Below are 21008 nucleotides of genomic sequence, written 5' to 3'. Positions count from 1 at the left end.
CATTCCGGCGGTTCAGTGGGCCCAGCACCATTCCAGATGTCTTCAACAGGAGATTCTGGCAGCGGACAGGCGGCTCAAAGGTCGCCTGAATGGGAAAATATCTCTTCCAGATGTTGTGATCAGCTCCCTGGACTGGTGGACATCTCCGGTCAACCTATCTTTGGGGGTTCCTTGGACCTTCCAGGTGTCGGATACAATTACAACAGACGCAAGTGCGGAAGGTTGGGGAGCTCACCTAAGGGATCGTTCTGTACAAGGCCTCTGGTCGGACAGCGAGACAAGCCTCTCTTCCAACATGAAAGAGCTGTTGGCAGCCAGAAACGCGCTAAAAGAATTCAGTTCTGTTCTTCAGGGTCCTCACGTCAGGATAATGTCAGACAACAGATCAACAGTCGCCTACATCAATCATCAGGGGGGTACCAGGTCTCTCCCTCTGATGTTAATAGCGGATCAGATCTTCAGGTTTGCCGAGAGTCGGCTGGTTACGCTCTCGGCACTGCATATAAAAGGGGAAGAGAACATAAAGGCCGATTTCTTGAGTCGTCACATCTTGAAACAAGGAGAGTGGGAGTTGAATCCAACCGTTTTTCAGCAGATTGTGGATCGGTGGGGACAGCCCCAGATAGATCTGTTTGCAAACAGACACAATCGGAAGACCGAAACCTTTTGCTCCCTGAATCCAAAAGAGGGGGCGTTTGCGGTGGACGCGCTGCAGATTCAGTGGGATTTCACTCTAGCTTATGCCTTTCCCCCTTTAGTACTGATCCCTACTATCCTGAGGAAGATCCGAGAGGAACGGGCCAGGGTTATATTGATCGCCCCGTTCTGGCCCAAGAGACCATGCTTCACTTGGATGAAGAGAATGTCCCAAGCAGATCCATGGGTTCTTCCGGACATCCCGGATCTCCTCAGGCAGGGCCCAGTCTGTCATCCCCAAAGAGCGGGCCTGCATTTGACGGCTTGGATTTTGAGAGGTCGCTATTGACGCAAAGGGGGTTTTCTCCAGATCTTGTTACTACCCTTCTAGCAAGTAGAAAGCCGATAACAACTAGAATCTATGGTAGAACCTGGGCTAAGTTCTTGTCTACCTCTGGTCAGTCTGCCAAAGGGAGGGTTCCTATTGAGGCCATACTAGAATTTCTCCAGAAGGGGTTAAACATGGGACTAGCCACCAGTACTCTTAAGGTACAGGTATCGGCTCTGGGGGCACTGTATAATTATGACTTGGCAGCAAATAGATGGATCATTAGATTTATTAAAGCCTGTCATAGATCCAGACCTATTCCTGTTCCAAGAATGCCTCCTTGGGACCTTAATTTAGTTCTGGAAGCATTAACCAAACCTCCCTTCGAGCCCTTAGAGAAGGTTTCAGAAAAAATCTTAACTTTAAAGACTGCGCTATTGGTGGCCCTGACATCAGCTCGTAGAGTCAGTGACTTACACGCACTATCCGTTAACCATCCATTCACTCAAGTATGTATGGATAGAGTAATCTTAAGACCAGACCCGGCCTATCTTCCAAAGGTAGCCTCCAAGTTCCATAGGACGCAAGTAATCACTCTCCCTTCCTTCTATCCTAATCCTAGGGATTCTGAGGAATATAAGCTTCACACCTTAGATGTTAGGAGGGTGTTAGTCCAGTATTTGGAAGTGACAAAAGCCTGGAGAAAGAGTGACGCTTTATTTATATCCTTTCAGGGGGCTAGGAAAGGACTTAAGGTTACAAGGGGGACCATAGCTAGATGGGTCAGGGATACTATTACCTTAGCCTACTCTTCTAGCAATCTGCCGGTTCCTGAGAACCTGAAGGCCCATTCCACCAGAGCGGTAGCTGCTTCCTGGGCTGAGAAGGCGGATGTGCCCATCGACATTATATGTAAGGCGGCAACTTGGTCATCCCCTGCTACATTTTACAAACATTACCGTCTTGACCTTTCCTCTTCTACTGATCTGTCCTTTGGTAGAAGGGTGTTGCAAGCGGTGATCCCTCCCTCTGGTATTTAATCTCTATAAATCTCTCAGGTGGTGCTGTCATGGGAGAAGGGGAAAAGATCCTAGTTACTTACCGGTAACGGGATTTTACAGAGCCCATGACAGCACCCTATTAATTCCCTCCCCTTTATCACTGTGGTGTGCACTTTTTTTAAGGTGTTTAGTACATATGTTGAGGTGGTGGTTATGTATTAACCTGTCTTCGGAGGCCCTCTCATGCTCTGAAACAAAAAACTGATGCGGAGGAGAGGTACCGCCTTTTTATTCAGTAGGTTCCTGTCCTTGGTGGGCGGATACCCTCTCTCAGGTGGTGCTGTCATGGGCTCTGTAAAATCCCGTTACCGGTAAGTAACTAGGATCTTTTTGTCGTTCCGCAGGTGGTAAAATTGATAAGGCAGCTTTATTTTTCAGGTCAGTACAATTACAGTGATACCACATTTATATATATTTTTTATGTTTTGGCACTTACACAATAAAAACTATTTTATTGAAAAAATTTTTTTTACATTAGTCTTTTTTATCACATTTTATTCCACTTTTTGTTTGGCGGTATGATGATAAAGCATAGTTTTTTGCCTCATTTTTTGTTTTTTTCTTTTACGGTGTTCCCTAATGGGGTTATCTAGGGGGACAGTTTAAGGCTGCGTGTCCACGTTGCGTATTACAGGCGTATATGCTGCGGAATTTCCGCAGCGTAAACGCTTGTAAAACGCATGTATATCCGCACCCCATGGTCCCCAATGGCATTCCGCAATGTCAATGCCCATGCTGCGGATTTTTCCGCAGCGTATATGCTGCGGTCAAAAATCCGCAGCAGGTTCATTAATTTTGCTTTTCCGCATGCGGAATCAATGTGCGGATGGTACCCAAGTCTGGATGAGAGGAGACTCTCCTCCAGACCTGGGTACCAAAGAACCTGTAAAAAAAAGAAAAAATAAAGTTTATACTTATCTTCTGATGTTTTCCCTCCGTTGCGCTGTTGTCTGAAGGACCTGCCATGTCATTGAGTCATGTGACCCATCACATGACTCAATGACTTCACCGCAGGTCCTGCACACAACAGCGTGAGCCGCTCAAGACTCCGGACGGGGCAGAGAATGCATCGGAAAGTGAGTATAAACTTTATTTTTTACCATTCTGATTCTTTTTTTTTTTAACTATTACTTGGTCACACTATATAAATCCATGCCGGTTGCATGGATTTATATAGTGTGAACAAGTTGTCAAGCACTTTCCAAGTGATGCTAAAATCCCTTGGAGAAGTGCTTGATAACCCGCATGCGGAAATGCATGCAAAGACGCCTCACAAACGCTTCTACCTGGCGGGAAAACCGCATGTAATATCCGCATGCGATTTTCCCGCCAGGGAGAAGCGTAAAAAATATGCTTCAGTTCTGCAACGTGGGCACATAGCCTTATAGGTCGGGTTGTTCTGTATGCGGATATATCAAATGTGTACTTTTTTATTTATTTTTATTATTTTTTGTTTTATATTTTTACAGTTTTTTTTTTTAATTTTATTTTTACTTTGTCCCACTAAGGGACTTTTACTTTTTGCAGGCTGATCACTTGTGTAGCTTAGGAATGCAGTAGCATACCTCTGCTTTACAAACTATCAGCGCTGCACTGACAGACAAACTTGCTACATCATGCTCTGAGCATGGTGTATCAACTTTGCTAGCTTTGGTGACCCGGATGTCGTCGCCATAGCAACGATAGAGCCCTCGCGATGATGGGGGGCGCTGATTTAAGGGCAGAGGAGGCTCCCTCCGTCTGCCTTCTCTCTAAATGCTGCGATTGCAGCATTTAGGGAGTTCAAGTTTTGGGAGCAGTGCGGCACCGCTCCTGACACTGAGTGCTGGGTGTCAGCTGTCCCAATCAGCTGACACCCGGCAGCGATTGTGCGCACAGCCTCTGTGCGTGCAAAATTACCATGACCTATCCATATGTTCAAGGTCGGTAAATACCAGGCGACCTGGACGTCCGAATATGTCATAGGTTGTGAAGGGGTTAATTAATAAAAAAATAAGCTTTATGCAAGTTTGCATTGCGTAAATTGTACTGTCCTGGAAAATCATACTGATAGGCCATTTTAAAGCACAATGAATCCAGGAGGCAGAATCGCTGCTGTAGAAAGCTGGCGGCGGCAGGAGTGGGGCGATGCTGCCGCCTCCGGGCTGGGAGGAGGGGTGTTCCAAGGTGCAAGTCTTCTTGCCCCAAGCTTTCACAAAACGTTTGGAGTCCCCACACTTCCCATCCTTTTCAGTGCGGTGGACTTCGGGAGAATGGCTGCCAGAGGCGCATGCGCAAATTGAGATCTTGGCGGCAGACATTTTGTGAAAGCCCAGGGCCCGCAGATTCCTTGCATCATGGAACACCCCCTCCTCCCAGCCCGGTGCCCGCAGTATTGCCCCACTCCTACCGCCACCAGCTTCCTGCAGCAGCGACCCTGCCTCCTGGGACCCCGCTCCACCACAGCCGCCCCCACGTCCGCCCGGTAAGCTACTTTCAGATTATAAGACGCACCACCATTTTCTCCCATTTCGGAAGAAAAGTGCATCTCATAATCCAAAAAATACAGTATGTAGTGCTGTATGTATGTATGAGCGTCATTTATAGACTTTATGCCATACACTGTGCATCACACATATGTGTGTGACTGGTGCTCGAACCAAGCCTCATCTGTGTGCGTTTTTAATACTAGGCATATATATTATTTTTTAGAAAAACAAACTGTGCTTTACTCACCTTAATGTCTGCCTGAGTCGACAGCACAAGCCATCCTGAGTCGCTGAGCCCAGTTTTCAGGTGCTGCAGTGCTGTCGATGTGATGTCAATAACTGACACTGAGAGCAGTGGCAGAAACTCTGTTCTGGACCCAACAGAGTGAGTAAAGTGCATGGGTTTTGCAAAACTGGGAAACTCTTTCTAACTACATCCACTGTATTAAATGTGTTTAAGGCTATGTGCCCACGATGCGGAAATGCTCCGGATTTTTCCTGAGCGTTTCTGCATCTCCCTGTCAGAAAAAAAGTTTTTCCTGCCAGTGACATGCGGTTGTGAAGCGTTCTTTCAAGCGATTTTAGCATCACTTGGAAAGTGCTTGACAACTTGGTCAGACTATGTAAATCCATGCAACCGGCATGAATTTATATAGTGTGACCTTAAAGAATGGTAAAAAATAAATCTATACTTACCTTCTGATGGCCCCGGCAGTCTTTATTCGATCCGTCCTGGCTTGCCGGCAGCTCGTGGTACACTACACTGAAGGACCTGCCGTCACATGACTATGACGTCAGCGCAGGTTCTTCAGTTCACCGCGATCTGCCAGCAAGCGAAGATAAGCACTCCGTGGGCCATCAGAAGGTAAGTATAATATTTATTTTTTATTTTATTCTTTTTTTACAGGTTCTATGGTACCCGGGTCCAGAGGAGAGTCTCCTGTCCTCCACACCCGGGTACCATCCACACATTGAAATGCTTGGATTCCGCATGTACAGATTCAGTGATGCGGATTCCATGCGTTCCAATGCAAGTCAATGGCTGCGAAAACGCCATGCTTCTGCAAAATGATTGGTAGTGCTGCGTTTTTTTCCGCAATGATAATCCGCAGCGGAAATTTCCACAGCATGTGCACAGCCCATGCGGATTATCATTGGGGAACATGGCAGGCCTTCTACCAAGCGTTTTTTAAGCGTTTCTGCAGCGGAATTGCCGCTGCTGAAATGCTTAAAAAACGCATCGTGGGCACACAGCCTAAAGGTTTTTTTTTTGTAAAATGATGAATTAAAACTGTCAACTGTCAAACAATAGTGATGTACACTTGTCCCTGGACAGACCTATAGCAACCAAAATGAAACATCTGTTAATATAAGCCTTATTTCTATTCCTAAGAGAAAAACCAGTACAGCATAGAAATGGCTTATACTCTATTGCAGCAATCAAGGGACTTCATGGACACCATTTAATGGCTTCCCATTCCAGTCACCTGACTGTCATAGCCAATCATAAGCCTTAACAGACAAGTGACTGATGAATGGGAGAGGTCTATATTAATCCTTTAAAAGAAATATGTCCCCAAACTTTTGCCACCTAATGTGAGAGAAGCATAAAGTAGAGACAGAGACCCTGATTCCAGCTATGTGTCACTTACTGGGCTGTTTGCTGTAGTATTGATAAACTGTTTTATCACTAGATGGCCTGTAGATCTGCTTCCAGGTAGTCCAACCACTCCCCCAGCTTTGATTGACAGCTTTGTGCCTATGTACACAGAAAGCTGGCAATCAGTGGTGTGGGCAGAGTTATACAGAGCTTAGCATGCAGTGAACTGGTAGCTCTGAGTAGAGAAAACAGTGATTTTATCAAAATTACAGCAAGCAATTGAATAAGTGATACATCTTTGGAATCAGGGTCTTTTCCCCTACATTATGTTGCTCTCTGATGGGATAGCAAAAAAGCTGGTGACAGATTTCCTTTAAAGGGCTTTGCCACATGACTTGGCAAGTAAAACCAGACTTTATTTGCAGTTATTTGTTTTGTGATGTTTGCCCTTCATACTTGCATAAGGAACACATGTAAAATATTACATTAATAGCAGAAATTCTGCATGTGTATGTAAAGAGCTTCCTTGTAGAGGTAACGACATATCTTTGTCTAGTAAAAAATTGCTCAAGAAAAAAAGATAGAAATATACAGCTAATTGGATAATAGAATTTATCAATAATGATACCCTGAATTGGACCTATAAAGGACAAATCGGCAAATATAGATATAAGAGGGAAAGAGGATAAACGATCACAAGTCCAAATTTTGATTCAAAAGTACATAACAAATTTTATTAACAAAATACAGGTACAGGAGACAAGAAAAGTGCAGATGTACAGCACACATATGCACCTGGGGGCGCACTAGGAAGGAGCAGATATCTATATCCATCAATGGGTACCTACATAATGGTACTCTACACTATAAATATATATATATTTGTATTTGTACCCCCTCCATTATAGCCAAGTGGCATGGTGTCGAGATGATCCAGGCATCAAACCGTAATAGAGATTTTACATGTTGACAGAGGTTGTAAATAACACAATACCTTAAAGGGGTATTCCCATCTCCAAGATCCTATCCCAATATGTAGTAGATGTAATAATAATAATATTAGCAAATACCTCCAATTAGAAATGCAATACAGTTTTTCTGATTCTCTGTGTCTTTCCTCATGTGCAGACATTGCAGGACCTTAGGTATCCATGGTTATGACCACTAATATAGTGACAGTTTGTTAGCTAGTTGCTGATGGTCATAACCATGGACACTGCAATGCCTGCGCATGAAGAAAGAGACATAGTGAATCAGAAAAACTATACTACCTTTCTAATTGGAAGTATTTGCTAATATTATTATTATTACAACTAATACATATTGGGATAGGATCTTGGAGATGGGAATAACCCTTTAAGACAGACAACAATATAGAGGGGGTCTGCAACCTTCATGTGTGTCCGACCCAACGCGCGTTTCGGACCAATCTTCGTCAGGGGCATTGTCTAGAGCTTGGAGGATGCGGAGATGTGCCAGCAGACGACCTAATGTACATGAGTGACTCGATCTTTTATTGATGGCAGATATCGGGGCAAATAAGCACCTTGAATTTCAGCATTCACATCCTTTTTCTCTTGAGGGAGGTAATCTACTGCCAGTAGTGTCTTAAGCTGCTAGTTATGCTATGGAAGGCTTAGCCGGTGTCTGATAACCATCAATATTATCTCCATGGAAAACCCATGTAAGGCCAGAAAATGAAATCTATGCCTGCTATTAATAATTGTAGATTTATGCCAATTTGGTTTTAAATGTAATCCTTTTATGGGGCTGTTTTCCATGTCCCTTGCTGTGTCCCACCCACTGATCCCGATACTTTTTTTAAAAGTAGGAGGGAAAGTAAAAAGTCACCAATTCTAGTGTTGGTATGTAACACGCCGTCGTTTGAATTTTGAATATCTCAAAAACTGTCTCAAAATGAATAATAAATTCTCTGGTTTGTTTTTTGTGGGTATTTCTTAGGTGAGAAAATAAAACGTAAAACTCTGTGCCCTTTACCGAATAGTATAGAATCTTTATCCAGCATCCTAAAAGCATTTTAATACTTGTGTTTGAAACAAAATATATTCCATTTTGAAGGAGGAAAGAAAAACAATTTCTCGGCATCCAATTCTTTCTTGAAGCCCCACAACCTCTATTTTCCAGATGCCGCAAGTTTCACGACAGGCAGAAATTAACACAAGCGCCGACATGTCAAGAAGAATCTATCATCCAGCAACAATCTTCATGGGCCGCCAAATGTCAGCCAACTCAAGCATTGAACATTGCCTTACACAGAGGAAATCTCCCCAGCCCACAAAGAGCTTTTCTATTTCTGACCCACATTCAGTCAGACAGGCAGCAATAAACAGCAATGTGACAGACAGCTGTGTAGTACCAGCTAATAGTGATACTCAGTGCTTAAATAAGCCTGACAAAATAGATGGGGAGACATCATCCTTCCAGATTAGTCAAAAAATGCCGGTCACATCCATCGCTTCTTCTGAGGATGCGAGAACACACCGCGCAGAGATCGACAAGACTCACAGTGCTAGGAAACATTTAGTTGAAAGCAGGCAATCTGCACAACTTAGCTCACAGACTCTGAAAAGATTAAGTCCAGAGAACAGAACAGGGGATTTACAGAATGACAGCCCAGGCAACAAGGTGGAAGATTCATTGATGTATGAAAGGCTGGTTCCTAATGAAGAGAGATTTACACACGCGAGCCCCTCTGGATCTCCACCTGATGCCTGTGATTACATAAATAACCAAACATCAGATAACTGGAGCGCCTGTGAAAATCTGTCAGGTATGACGCCTTCACTTATATATTTATTTTTCCTTTATCCTATACTATTTTCCGTTTTCTTTGATATGTTCTTTATTGTCCTTGGTCTGCAGCAGGTAATCTTCTGAGTGACAGTGAAGCAGAAGAAACATTTGTTCTCATGCTTAGGTTTTGTTTCTTGGATGAGTTTGCCTATTTGATATTGTATGTTGTGTTTTTTTTTTTTTTTTTTTAGATATTTATATACTGAAAATTTTTAGTTTTTTCTTATCCTCTTTAAAAATAAATTATCAGTGCTCCGCACAAAATTTCAGTTTTCTATCTGTCCCGCTGGGATCAAGTTGTATTATTTGCTTTTCAACTACTATATTATGACCTGCAAAAGTGACCCTGCCCCAAGGAGGCATCATCCATAGGAAGAACACGCTGTATTTCCTCACAGTTGCCTCTGGAAGTCTTGTAGAACTTTAGACTGATGTCTCTGGTAGTTTGTCTTATGTCTATGGATGGTGGCCTGTTTGATTTGTGTAGTAAACGTACATTTTGTAGAGTTTAAGATTACCCAATTTGTTTTTATATCCCTCTGTTTGTTCACCTTGATAGTACTTGCATTTGAGCTATGGTAGATAGCTTTTTCAGGCAGAAGCATGGACTTTGCTCGTGAAGAAATCTCCGGTTATTTGAGAAGACAGTGGATAGAATTGTTTCACTATAGGTTGGAATTTTGTGCATTTCCTCTTCAATGTACAAATTGGTTACGTTGAGACGTTGAAAGTTTCTGCAGCAATCCCAAAAATAATGTGCAGGGAAATCAGAATGATAAATCCTCACTAAGAATGGCGCACATTTTGTTCCCTTAAAAACAGATGAGCACGTGTGTGTGTATATAACAAAAAAACCATGCTTGCTTTCATGGCAGCAGTGCTTCCCTGATCCTCTCTGGTCCTTCTACATGACACCTCCTCCTGATTTGTCTTCATATGGGACCTACAAAGCCTTTGATTGGACACAGCAGTCACGTGGCGACTTGTCATTGCTGGGTCCTGAATATCAGGAACCAATGGGCATAAGAGAGCGTTGTTAGGAAGCTCAGGGGTGGTTATTATAGTTTGTTTTTTTGGTTAAATCTCTGAATGCAGAACTTTTGTTCTACCAAACCAGTCTGCAAAGGCAATCCTCAATAAGTGTAATCTGCTGCCAATCGGCAAAAATATTTTTTTGAAATTTCATCAACTCTCATCCACTTTGCTCTTACTTTATTCTTCTGTGGATTTTTGGTTTGCAAATCTGGATGGAAAATCTGCAGTATTTCTGTCCCATGTAGATTTGAACCTTTTTAAAACCCATCACACATAAGTAAAGTTTTGTTGCTCAGTATATTTCCTTCCTCACTTTCTTCCCTGGCTCTTGGAGTTGCCAAGTCAGCACTGCCTCACCTTAGTTGCTGAAATGGTTTAATCAAAGGGTTTTCTATACCTGAAGTTCAGTTTGGAGCGTTTATTCTACTATTCACACTCTGCTCTGTTGACTCACGTAGATAGTAACATGTTTCATGAGTTTTCCGGGGATCTAGATTTGTGTACCCTGACCAAAAATGTCTAACTGTTGAATGTAAGTAGTGTCCAGCTATTGTTTGGTCTCTACAGCTTCTCATCCAGCCTCAAAAAAGGAAGACAGTGATGTTTTTGACAGCAGCAGTGACCTCACGGTGTCCATTACTGAATCTGATGACCTGTCTGCTGAAGATCTGCTGGACGTTAGTGATGGAAAAAAAAATCAAGTAGAACAACAAGTAAATGAACTTGAGGAGGAAACTCCGGCATCTGATAAGAAGACATGCAAGAGGTTAATAAGCTCCCCAGAACATAATTCATATGAGGATTCTTCATCAATCTCTTCAATTAGTCAGTAAGTCCAAAATAATTTTTACGTAAAGGGTTTGTGGGGTCACAGATATTCTCTGCCAGGGTGATAAGCTTATTGTCCTGCATCCCACGGCAGACACCCTCCGCAAATGGCTAACTTTACCAGGGAAATCTAGCTTCTGGGTATTATAAGGACGACTCGAAACCACAAGCTTCTCCAGTAAGGAGCGCTGGTGAATCATTGACTGTACAAATTGCTCTACATAATGAGAACATAAAATCCATTATCAAAACATAAAAGTGCACATTTTACCATCGGGAGTAAAGTGAAGGTTAGGCTCTGTGCACACAGATTCTTTTTCAGACATTCCTCATGTTGTAAACATTCACTATAATCTATGAGATACCTCTGCATAGAAAAGCGTAGTCTACTGTTTGGGACTGTGGGTAGGGTGTTCGGCTTCTGCCCCGGTCCCTCCGTCTGTCTCTGGTGTTGGTATGACCGGTCACTGCTTTGTGAGGGACCTGCCTCCTGTTTCTCCCAGCAGTCTTCAGAACAATTTGGGCAGTGGTGCCACATTCGCAGATTGAGTTCTCAGTTCAATAATGTCCTTTAGAGATTTAATTGAGCTGAGATCTAAATCTGCACAAGCGATGCCACTGGCACCATTTTTTTTTTGAGGACAGCCGGAATTTCAGTCTGTGCACGCACCGCCCGCAGCAAAAAACGGCACCGGCGCAAAATTTCAAACAGGAAGCTGATCACTCACAAAACAGTGACACCAAAGACAGGCGGAAGGGCCGGGGCAGGAGCTGAAAACCCACAGTCCTGGCCCTGTGCTCCTAAAGCTAATTAATCCACATTTTAAGTTTTCGGGTAATGAACAACCTCAGAGCGGATTTCTTCACTAAAGGTATCGATTTAATCTGTATAAAAGCACCATTATGGCCACGCCTTTACTTTACACTGCTAAATCATGCTGACAGGTTCTCTTTAAATCAGCTATGCACAACCATTTTGGGCACAAAGGCCACATTGTCAGATCGAACCAAACCAATGGGCCGCAATAGTACAAAAGTATTACTTTCAATAGTATTGAATGTCTCAGAAGGGATGTGCCATAAATATCTAATAGGTGCTGGTTCCATTTATAGGGCTCCCACTGATAAGGAAGGTACACTTCTTATGGGCTTGCAGTCCTTTACATTGTGATATATGCCAGATGCTGACCAGTCGAGTGTTTCCTTATTTCTATAAACTACAATGAATATCACAGCTCTTGTGCATATTGGAGTCAGGACTCGCCCATTCTGCCCAAATATGGCTGGCCCAGAAATGACCCCACAGCACGCCATTCATAATTGTCCATCACTACGGTGCTACGCAACACTAGTCTTCTACATGACATAAAAAATACAGACACTATGCAGATAGTTGAGGGCTGCACAGAAGGATATTGCTTGCCGCTTGTCGCCCCCGGTCCACAGGTTGTGCACACCTGCTTTAAAGGGAATCTGTCACCCCCCTGGGACTTATCAGACCTCTAATATGGGCATACAGGTGATAGAAATGTGAATCTATACCTACCTGTATGCCTCATATTAGAGGTCTGGTTGCTGTGAAATTGCTTTTTTATTCTTTCAGGTATCTGATGCTTGCAGGCCCGGGGCCCCCAAGATATCCCCAACTCCTGTATTAATTATAATGTTTCCCCCTCCCCTGCATGTCACAGTGCCCTGTGTCGCGCGCAAGTCCCGTGCCTGCGCCCTTCTTCCTCCCTTCTATGCTCATTGTACAGGAAGGATCTTGAGCGCCGGCGAGTCACTGTGACTTCTGGCGTGCGCAACACTAAGGTGCTCTCCCTGCATCGTCATCGTTAGGAACCATATGCGTGTTGCGCACGCCAGAGGTAACTGGAGCGGAAGTCACAGTGACTCGCCTGCGCATAAGATCCCTTCTATTTTATGAGCATAGAAGGGAGGAAGATGTGCGCAGGAGCGGGAATTGTGCACGGCACAGGGCACTGTGACATGCAGGGAAGGGGGGAAACATTATAATTAATACAGGAGTCGGGGATATCTTGGGGGGGCCCCTGGCCTGCAAGCATCAGATACCTGAAAGAATAAAAAGCAATTTCACAGCAACGCGACCTCTAATATGAGGCATACAGGTAAGTATAGATTCACATTTCTATCACCTGTATGCCCATGTTAGTAGGTCAGATAAGTCCCAGGGGGTGACAGGTTCCCTTTAAATAAACGTCTCAATAAAAAATTAATGCACAAATTTTGAGTAAATGCCCATATTTCAGTAAGCACATTTCATACAAATATGTAAACCGATAGAAGGCCAAGACGGACAATAGTCAGTCAATTAAAATACACAATAGTGGAAACAGACCATTGTGTGTCTAACCATTATCTAGTGTTAGTCACAGCCCACAGAAGGCAGTCCCCAGATTTAGTAAAGCTAGCCCCTAGAGCTATGTAATATATATGTAATATATATGTTAAAAAAAACACCTAGCTCAAGTAAACCAAGTATACAAGAAGTGATATAAGGATATATGCGCAAGGAAGAAACACATACAATTCCTAATAGAATGCAGAAATGCCTCAATAATATGGTATCTACAGCATAAATATATACATGGAGCCAAAAAGATTAAAGGAGAAGTGTGTTAATAGGTGAACGTTTATCTAATGAATACAAAATCTAGGAGAGCAGGCAAGGGAGATCCAAGTTGGGAAGATGATTGCCACACTTATCGCCAGAACCCGAGGGTTCAGCTGTTAAAGGGAATCTGTCAGTAGGATCAGCCCTCCTAAGATGTCTATATGGGCATGTAGGTCATAGGAAGATTAATAACATGATACCTTGATATCTGCGATCCAATGTCTTATTCCAGAGAAATCCACATTCAGGACTGGGCTGCACACTGATCTCCCTGTGATTCTGCCTCCAGAAATTATTTTAAATGAAAGGGGGACTTACTATTGTGAGACATGTAACGAACACTGAACAGTAGAACTGAACTTTGTCTCATAACAGACACGTTTTCAGCTGCAGCTCTCACAGCTCTGCTGTATTGCAACAATATTGCAGCACTAGCTGCCTTTGAGATGAAAACTGTAGCTGATGTGTCAGTTATAACCACACACAGCTCTGCCAGGAGAGCAGAGAGCGGCCATTACATATCACACTGGTAATGTCTCCTTTATTTTATAATAAACCCTGGAGGCTGATTCTCGTGTAGTGACAGTGACATTCCAGGTTGTGAGGTAGCAAAACACAAAAAATGGTAAGGGGGGTGAATACTTTTGCAAGCCACTGTGTAACTCTGTGTTGTTCTGATCATCTGGTACCACTTCTAGAAATTTGACCATAAATTGATTGTTTGGTTGTTGCCAGAAGGGTGTGTTTTTACATAATCTAACACTTTCAGCACTAATTGAAATGTGTAGGGGCACACTCCGACTGGTAACACCTAATTTTCAATTTATACATAAATTTGCAGGGTGAATAACAGAGGAACAGCACAGAGCAAAGTTCTAAGAAAAGATGCTCCTGAATTTGTATCAACAACTGAACATGATGGCTCAGTGTTTAGCACTGTTGCTTTGCAGCACTGGGATCAAGTCCAACCAAGGACAACATATGCAAGAAGTTTGTATGTTCTCGCCATGTCTGCATGACTTTCCTCCCATACTCCAAAGACATACTGATAGGGAATTTAGATTGGATGACGGATGATGGGAATGGGTGATCGATAGCGCTGCCCAGAAACTGATGCCACAAAGGAGTGATCTTGAAAAAGTATTTTTATTTGCTACGCGTTTCGAGGCTGTAATAGTCTCTTTATCAGGCAAAAATATACACTGCTCAAAAAAATAACTGGAACACTTAAACAACAGAATATAACTCCAGGTAGATCAATCTTCTATGAAATCAAACTGTCCACTTAGGAAGCAACACTGATTGACTGACAATCAATTTCACATGCTGTTGTGCAAATGGAATAGACAATAGATGGAAATTATTGGCAATTATCAAGACACCCTCAATAAAGGAGTGGCTCTGCACGTGGGGACCACAGACCACAACTCAGTACCAATACTTTCTGGCTGATGTTTTGGTCACTTTTGAATGTTGGTTGTGCTTTCACACTTGTGATAGCATGAGATGGACTCTACAACCCACAGAAGTTGCTCAGGTAGTGCAGCTCATCCAGGATGCGAGCTGTGGCAAGAAGGTTTGCTGTGTCTGTAAGCGTAGTGTCCAGAGGCTGGAGGCGCTACCAGGAGACAGGCCCGTACACCAGGAGACGTGGAGGGGGCTGTAGGAGGGCAACAACCCAGCAGCTGGACCGCTACCTCCGCCTTTGTGCAAGGAGGAACAGGAGGATCACTGCCAAAGCCCTGAAAAATGACCTCCAGCAGGCCACAAATGTGCATGTGTCTGCACAAATGGTTAGAAACCGACTTCATGAGGGTGGTATGAGGGCCCGACGTCCACAGATGGGGGTTGTGCTCACAGCCCAACACTGTGCAGGACGCTTGCCATTTGCCACAGAGCACCAGGATTGGCAAAGTCGCCACTGGCGCCCTGTGCTCTTCACAGATGAAAGCAGATTCACACTGAGCACATGTGACAGACGTGACAGAGTCTGGAGATGCCGTGGAGAGTGATCTGCTGCCTGCAACATCCTTCGGCATGATCGGTTTGGCAGGGGGTCAGTAATGGTGTGGGGTGTCATTTCTTTGGAGGGCCGCACAGCCCTCCATCTGCTCGCCACAGGTAGCCTGACTGCCATTAGGTACCGAGATGAGATCCTCAGACCCCTTATGAGACCATATGCTGGTGCGGTTGGCCCTGGGTTCCTCCTAATGCAGGACAATGCCAGACCTCTTGTTGCTGGAGTGTGTCAGCAGTTCCTGCAAGATGAAGGCATTGAAGGTATGGACTGGCCCGCCCGTTCCCCAGACCTGAATCCGATTGAGCACATCTGGGACATCATGTCTCGCTCCATCCACCAACGTCACGTTGCACCACAGACTGTCCAGGAGTTGGCGGATGCTTTAGTCCAGGTCTGGGAGGACATCCCACAGGAGACCATCCGCAACCTCATCAGGAGCATGCCCAGGCATTGTAGGGAGGTCATACAGGCACATGGAGGCCACACACAATACTGAGCCTCATTTTGACTGGTTTTAAGGACATTACATCAAAGTTGGATCAGCCTGTAGTGTGTTTTTCCACTTTAATTTTGCGGGTGACTCCAAATCCAGGCCTCCATTGGTTAATAAATTTGATTTCCATTGATGATTTTTGCGTGATTTTGTTGTCAGCACATTCAACTATGTACAGAACAAAGTATTCAATGAGAATATTTCATTCATTCAGATCTAGGATGTGTTATTTGGGTGTTCCCTTTATTTTTTTGAGCAGTGTATATAAAAAGACATCTTACTTACAGGCTATTATATACACCCACCAGGGTATTCCCTGACAAATCAGGCACTCACATTCATCTGATTTGTCAGGGATCACCCTGGTGGGTATATATAATAGCCTGTAGATCTCTTAGGCCTGATTAAACTGGTGGACTTACTTTGAAAATCCATGTCACAATGGCTATATAAGTCTAAAATAAAAGTGAGCACTTTTGAGTCCAGCATGAGCATGGACCTTTGAAAGCATCCTTTCAAACTGAATCACAGTAATTCGGAGTTGGATTTTTTTTAAGTATACCAGCTTCAAGTACCAGCATCATGTTTAAGAGATAGACTAAGGCCACGGCCCCACTATCAGTATTTGATCAGTATTCGGGCAGTATTTTTTTCTCAGGAGTGGGAGCCAAAACCAGGAGTGGGTGATAAATGCAGAATTGGTGACTTGTTTCTATTATACCTTTTCTCTGATTGTTTCTCACCTGGTTTTCGCTCCCACTCCTGAGAAAAAATACTGACCGAATACTGACCAAATACTGATAGTGGGGCTGTGGCCTTAAAGGAAGTCTGTCGGGCAAAATTACATTGCAAAGTAGGCACAAAACGATGTAGGGCAGCTGACCTTGAGAAGCATAACTGTAGTTCCAAAATCCATGGACTACTTTTGAGGAAATCAATCTTTGAGGTAATATGTAAATTAGGTGCTGTGTGGGTGGTCCTGAGCACTATCCCTCAGTGGACCTGACCGCCCAGCTTCTCCCTGCTCCATTGATTGACAGTGCTGGCCCGAGCGAAGTCAGAGCTGTGAACTGGTGACAAGGTGGTGAGACGCTGGGTGACTAGATTGACTAAGGAATGGTGCTCAGGACCACCCACATTGCACTAAGCACCTAATTTGCATAATGCTGCAAAGATTAATTTCTTGAAAAGTAGTCCTTGGATTTTGGAACAACGGGAAGGCTTCTGTTCATGGAGATGTTCTGTCATTGTATTGTGATCTTGCCCTCACACTCTTTGCAGTTTGTATTGGAAAAAGCTTTGACTCTTTAAGAACAGAGAAGCTAAAAAGTTCATTTTAATTGATATGTTGTGTGCAATATATTCAGTATCAGAGATGCCAAAAAGAAATGTCTTGCACTTGGGCACGGCCGGCCTGGAGAGGAGCAGGCCCGGGCTGATTGTCTGCCGGAGTATGTCACAGATATAATTCACGCTGGCGGCTTAATCAGACCGTTTCCAGGAAGCAACCTGTAAAAGAGAGGAACCCCTTGTTTGCTGACCTCTGATCCCGAGCCTGCTGCAGATTGTCATAAATTCTGTTCTTCTTTCTACTGGTGTCCCTTCCTTCTCCTCCTCCTCCTCCTCCTCCTCCTTATTATCGCTGTCCCCTCAAGTGGCACCCAGAAAGACCACCCAGATGTAATCACAATGGAGAAAAATGAGCTATCTTCCAAAAGAAAGGTTTGGTGAGACTGGTGGAGAAAGCAAAGAAAAGCCCTGCTTATCTGAATGGAGGTTATAGTGGAGCTAAAACAAACAGTGCCGTGATGGATGTACAGCTGCCTGCAAACTCTGCCCTGGGTTTATTGTCATATTCTGTCCTGGAAGATATAGCAATCTATTCTGTAGTGCTAATGGTATCTATTGTGTGAATGGGCTTGTAAAGAAAAGTCAAATGATGCTCTCAATAATTCCCATCCAAAAATGGCTTGAAAGCCGGCCAGGATTCTGTGTGGCTGGGCAGATATCTGATTCTTGTAGTGCCTATTTACGTTAAACCCTACACAAAGCAGGCGGTCTGGAAGTGAAGCCTGAATGGCCATTTACAACGCTGTAAAAAGGATTAACAGATTTCTATTGTTACGATGTTTAAATCTTAATTTGCATTATTAAACAACTGAAGCCTTCACCAAATCCTCATTTGTCCACCACAACAAGTAGATGTGTGTGTCTGCAGGTGGTCTGGAGATCTGATCTCCAGAAACCAAGAGGTGGCTGGCGGCTGCTCCTCTATACTGATCGGCGGTGCCTGCCTCTCCTGGCGGATGCGGTGGCAATTATCTGGGCACCTCTACCAGTTCTTAATTATCAGCTGGCCTCTTTATGCCTGAAGGATTTATGCTTTATGATCCTTCATCATATTTTTAGTAAGGTTGGTTCACGACAGGCAAACACATTAAGATTTTCAAGTCCACTTGAGTACAAGAGGCCTGCACTAGTGATTCCCATCGCTATTGTTACAGGTTTATTTCTGTCGTAGGTTTCTGAAGGCTTATTCATTACCCCTAGCAAATTATATTAGTATTACAAAACTAGATTCTACTGACTGATGTGGGAAGAAGCCATATACGAGGAAAATGTGAAATGGGTTGTCCACTTTAATATTTATTTTATAAATTGGCTCATAGTGATCTTTACAAGAAAAAACAAAATAATAGATGCTCACCTACCGGATCCCCGCCATACTTCTCCACTTCTGCCCATGTTCCCTACCCTTGACACTCTCTGACATCAAAAAACGTGGTGTATGGGCTTCATGAGGTCATGTAGGTGCAACTACAGTGATAAACCTGCCACTGATATTTTTCATCTTCAAAAAATCGGAGACACTTAAAGGGGTTTACCACTATAATATTTTATTAAAAAAAATGTCCCATGGATGTCTTGAAAAAAAATAGCACACCCCCTGATGAAGCTTGATGCGAAACGCCCATTGGGAGTGTTTTCTTTGATTGATGAGGTATCTCTTACACCACTGGACATCTTTATCAGTATGTAAAACCATTGTTTTTTTTTGTTTTTTTTAATATCTATAACCATATTCTTGGCATTACCCTTTTGGGATCATACACTTATGTGAATATCCGTCTGAAACTGTGTATTTTATATTCAGTTAACCTTTTCTGCTTTATTTGCCCTTTATTTGTATTGGGCTGATGATTCCACTGTCCACTGATCTTTAGTATTTTTAATATCTAAACTGTATGTTTCATAACGGTTTTTAATATTGTGCAATAAAATCATAATATGAAACTTATATTTTCTTAATTTGTTGAGCCTAGCACATTCTATACATAGGTTTTCTTTAAAACAAATAAAAACAAAACAACAAAAGTGTACATATTGGATCAAAACCATTCCCTCGCACCCCTACTAGTCTCCTTACTTTTCTGGTGAGGAACTTGGTATGACCTCTGCAGCCTCCTTGATTTGTCCTCCAAGCTGAAAGAGAGAGCTAGGATGCTCTTTCTTTCAACTACTTGAAGGAGAGCGGCAGAGAAGTGGAGAAATGGTGGAGTCCAGTAAGTTAGGCTTGTATCTTGCTCTTCTCTCTCTCTTTTTTTATAATTATAAGACCACCATGGGCCTTTTTTTTTAAATAGGTTATGGTGGATAACCCCTTTACGTGCCTTTGATTTTTGGATGATGAAAAGTTTCTGGGGCAGCTTTATGTACTTGCATCTCTTTTCTTGTTTGCATACATTGATAAGTATATTTTGGGCCTCATGAAGCCCCTCGAAAACTTTTGTGATGTCAGAAATTGTTAAGCATGGGTGGAGCATCAGAATCGTTGTGGATGCCGCCATAGAGAGGAGAATGTGGACCGCTTATGTAGAACATCATGGAAACAGAACATGATGTTTAACCATGTAACATGTTCATAAGAATGTACATGTATGTGATATTTACCTATGCCTGGTCCATGGCATCTCCTTTTCAAGCCAATGATCATGTTGATGGGTATGCAGATACTGCTGGTCCATGGCATCTCCTTTTCAAGCCAATGATCATGTTGATGGGTATGCAGATGCTTCTGGTCCATGGCATCTCCTTTTCAAGCCAATGATCATGTTGATGGGTATAAAGATGCTGCTGACGCTTTGGCATACACATGCACATTGGAGCCGCAGAAGAAGAGATGCTATTAACCTGACTCCAGGAATAGCTCCAGGGTCCTGAAATGTTCGGTTATAACGTACATTGCAGTTAAAGGACATTTGTAACTTGATTTTTGCCACCTAATGTGAAAGCAGCATAATGTAGAGACAGAGCCCCTGATTCTAGCGATGTGTCACTTACTGGGCTCCTTCGTGTAGTTTTGATTAAATCACCGTTTAATCAGTAGGAAATTATCATTCGAGGACTACTTGGCTTGCTGCCAAGTAGTCAAGCATATTCATGAGCTCTGAATAACCCCGCTCCCACCACTGATTGGCAGCTTTCTGCTCATGTACAGTGTACACAGAAATTTGCCAATCATTCAAATAACCTCTCTAGATCTACAGCAGAGAAACCTATGATTTTATCAAAATGACAGCATGCAGACCAGCATGCTGGAATCAGGGACTCTGCCTCTACATTATGAAGCTCTCGGATGGGGCAGCAAAAATCTGCTGACAGATTCCCTTTAATCTAGTATAGTATTATTTTTGTCAGATGATGGATTATCAGTAGCTGAACTAATGGGGTTTGGCTGTAATTACCAGTATTTTTGTTTTTTTCCCCTATAGAAATAACCTATCTAGCAAAGGATTTATTCATTTGCTTCAATGCATAGAAAATATACTAAAACAGATGGAACCTATTCCTACCCGCTTGTACCAGGATAGCAGTCTCAGCCTCAAAAGGAGGGATAACCTCATAAGGTATAGTACATTTTTGGAGAATTGTTGGATGATCTGCAGTACAGACCAAAAGTTTGGACACACCTTCTCATCAAGAGAATGTCAAGAGTGTGCAAAGCAGTCATCAAAGCAAAAGGTGGCTACTTTGAAGAACCTAGAATATAAGACATATTTTCAGTTGTTTCACTCTTTTTTGTTAAGTAT

General features: G+C 43.1%; 1 protein-coding gene across 4 annotated transcripts in view; it reads left to right on the top strand.

Annotated features, from left to right (window-relative positions):
* Window positions 1-21008, top strand: part of KIZ (kizuna centrosomal protein) — a 194446-nt gene that overhangs the window by 54960 nt on the left and 118478 nt on the right. For 3 of the 4 annotated variants that reach the window (XM_073672453.1, XM_073672452.1, XM_073672454.1), the window contains 3 exons: window positions 8239-8884; window positions 10510-10771; window positions 20691-20825. In XM_073672453.1, coding sequence (XP_073528554.1) covers window positions 8239-8884; window positions 10510-10771; window positions 20691-20825 — 1043 coding nt within the window. Of the gene's footprint in view, window positions 1-8172; window positions 8885-10509; window positions 10772-20690; window positions 20826-21008 lie in introns of all 4 variants that reach the window. The other variant, XM_073672455.1, reaches the window with a different exon arrangement.

This window comes from Phyllobates terribilis, unplaced genomic scaffold (genome assembly GCF_046119375.1).
Source record: "Phyllobates terribilis strain yellow unplaced genomic scaffold, ASM4611937v1 Scaffold_3__8_contigs__length_932513732, whole genome shotgun sequence".
Lineage (NCBI taxonomy): Eukaryota > Metazoa > Chordata > Amphibia > Anura > Dendrobatidae > Phyllobates > Phyllobates terribilis.
The sequence above is the reverse complement of the archived record's forward strand: the minus strand, read 5'-3'. Positions and strand labels throughout refer to the sequence as shown.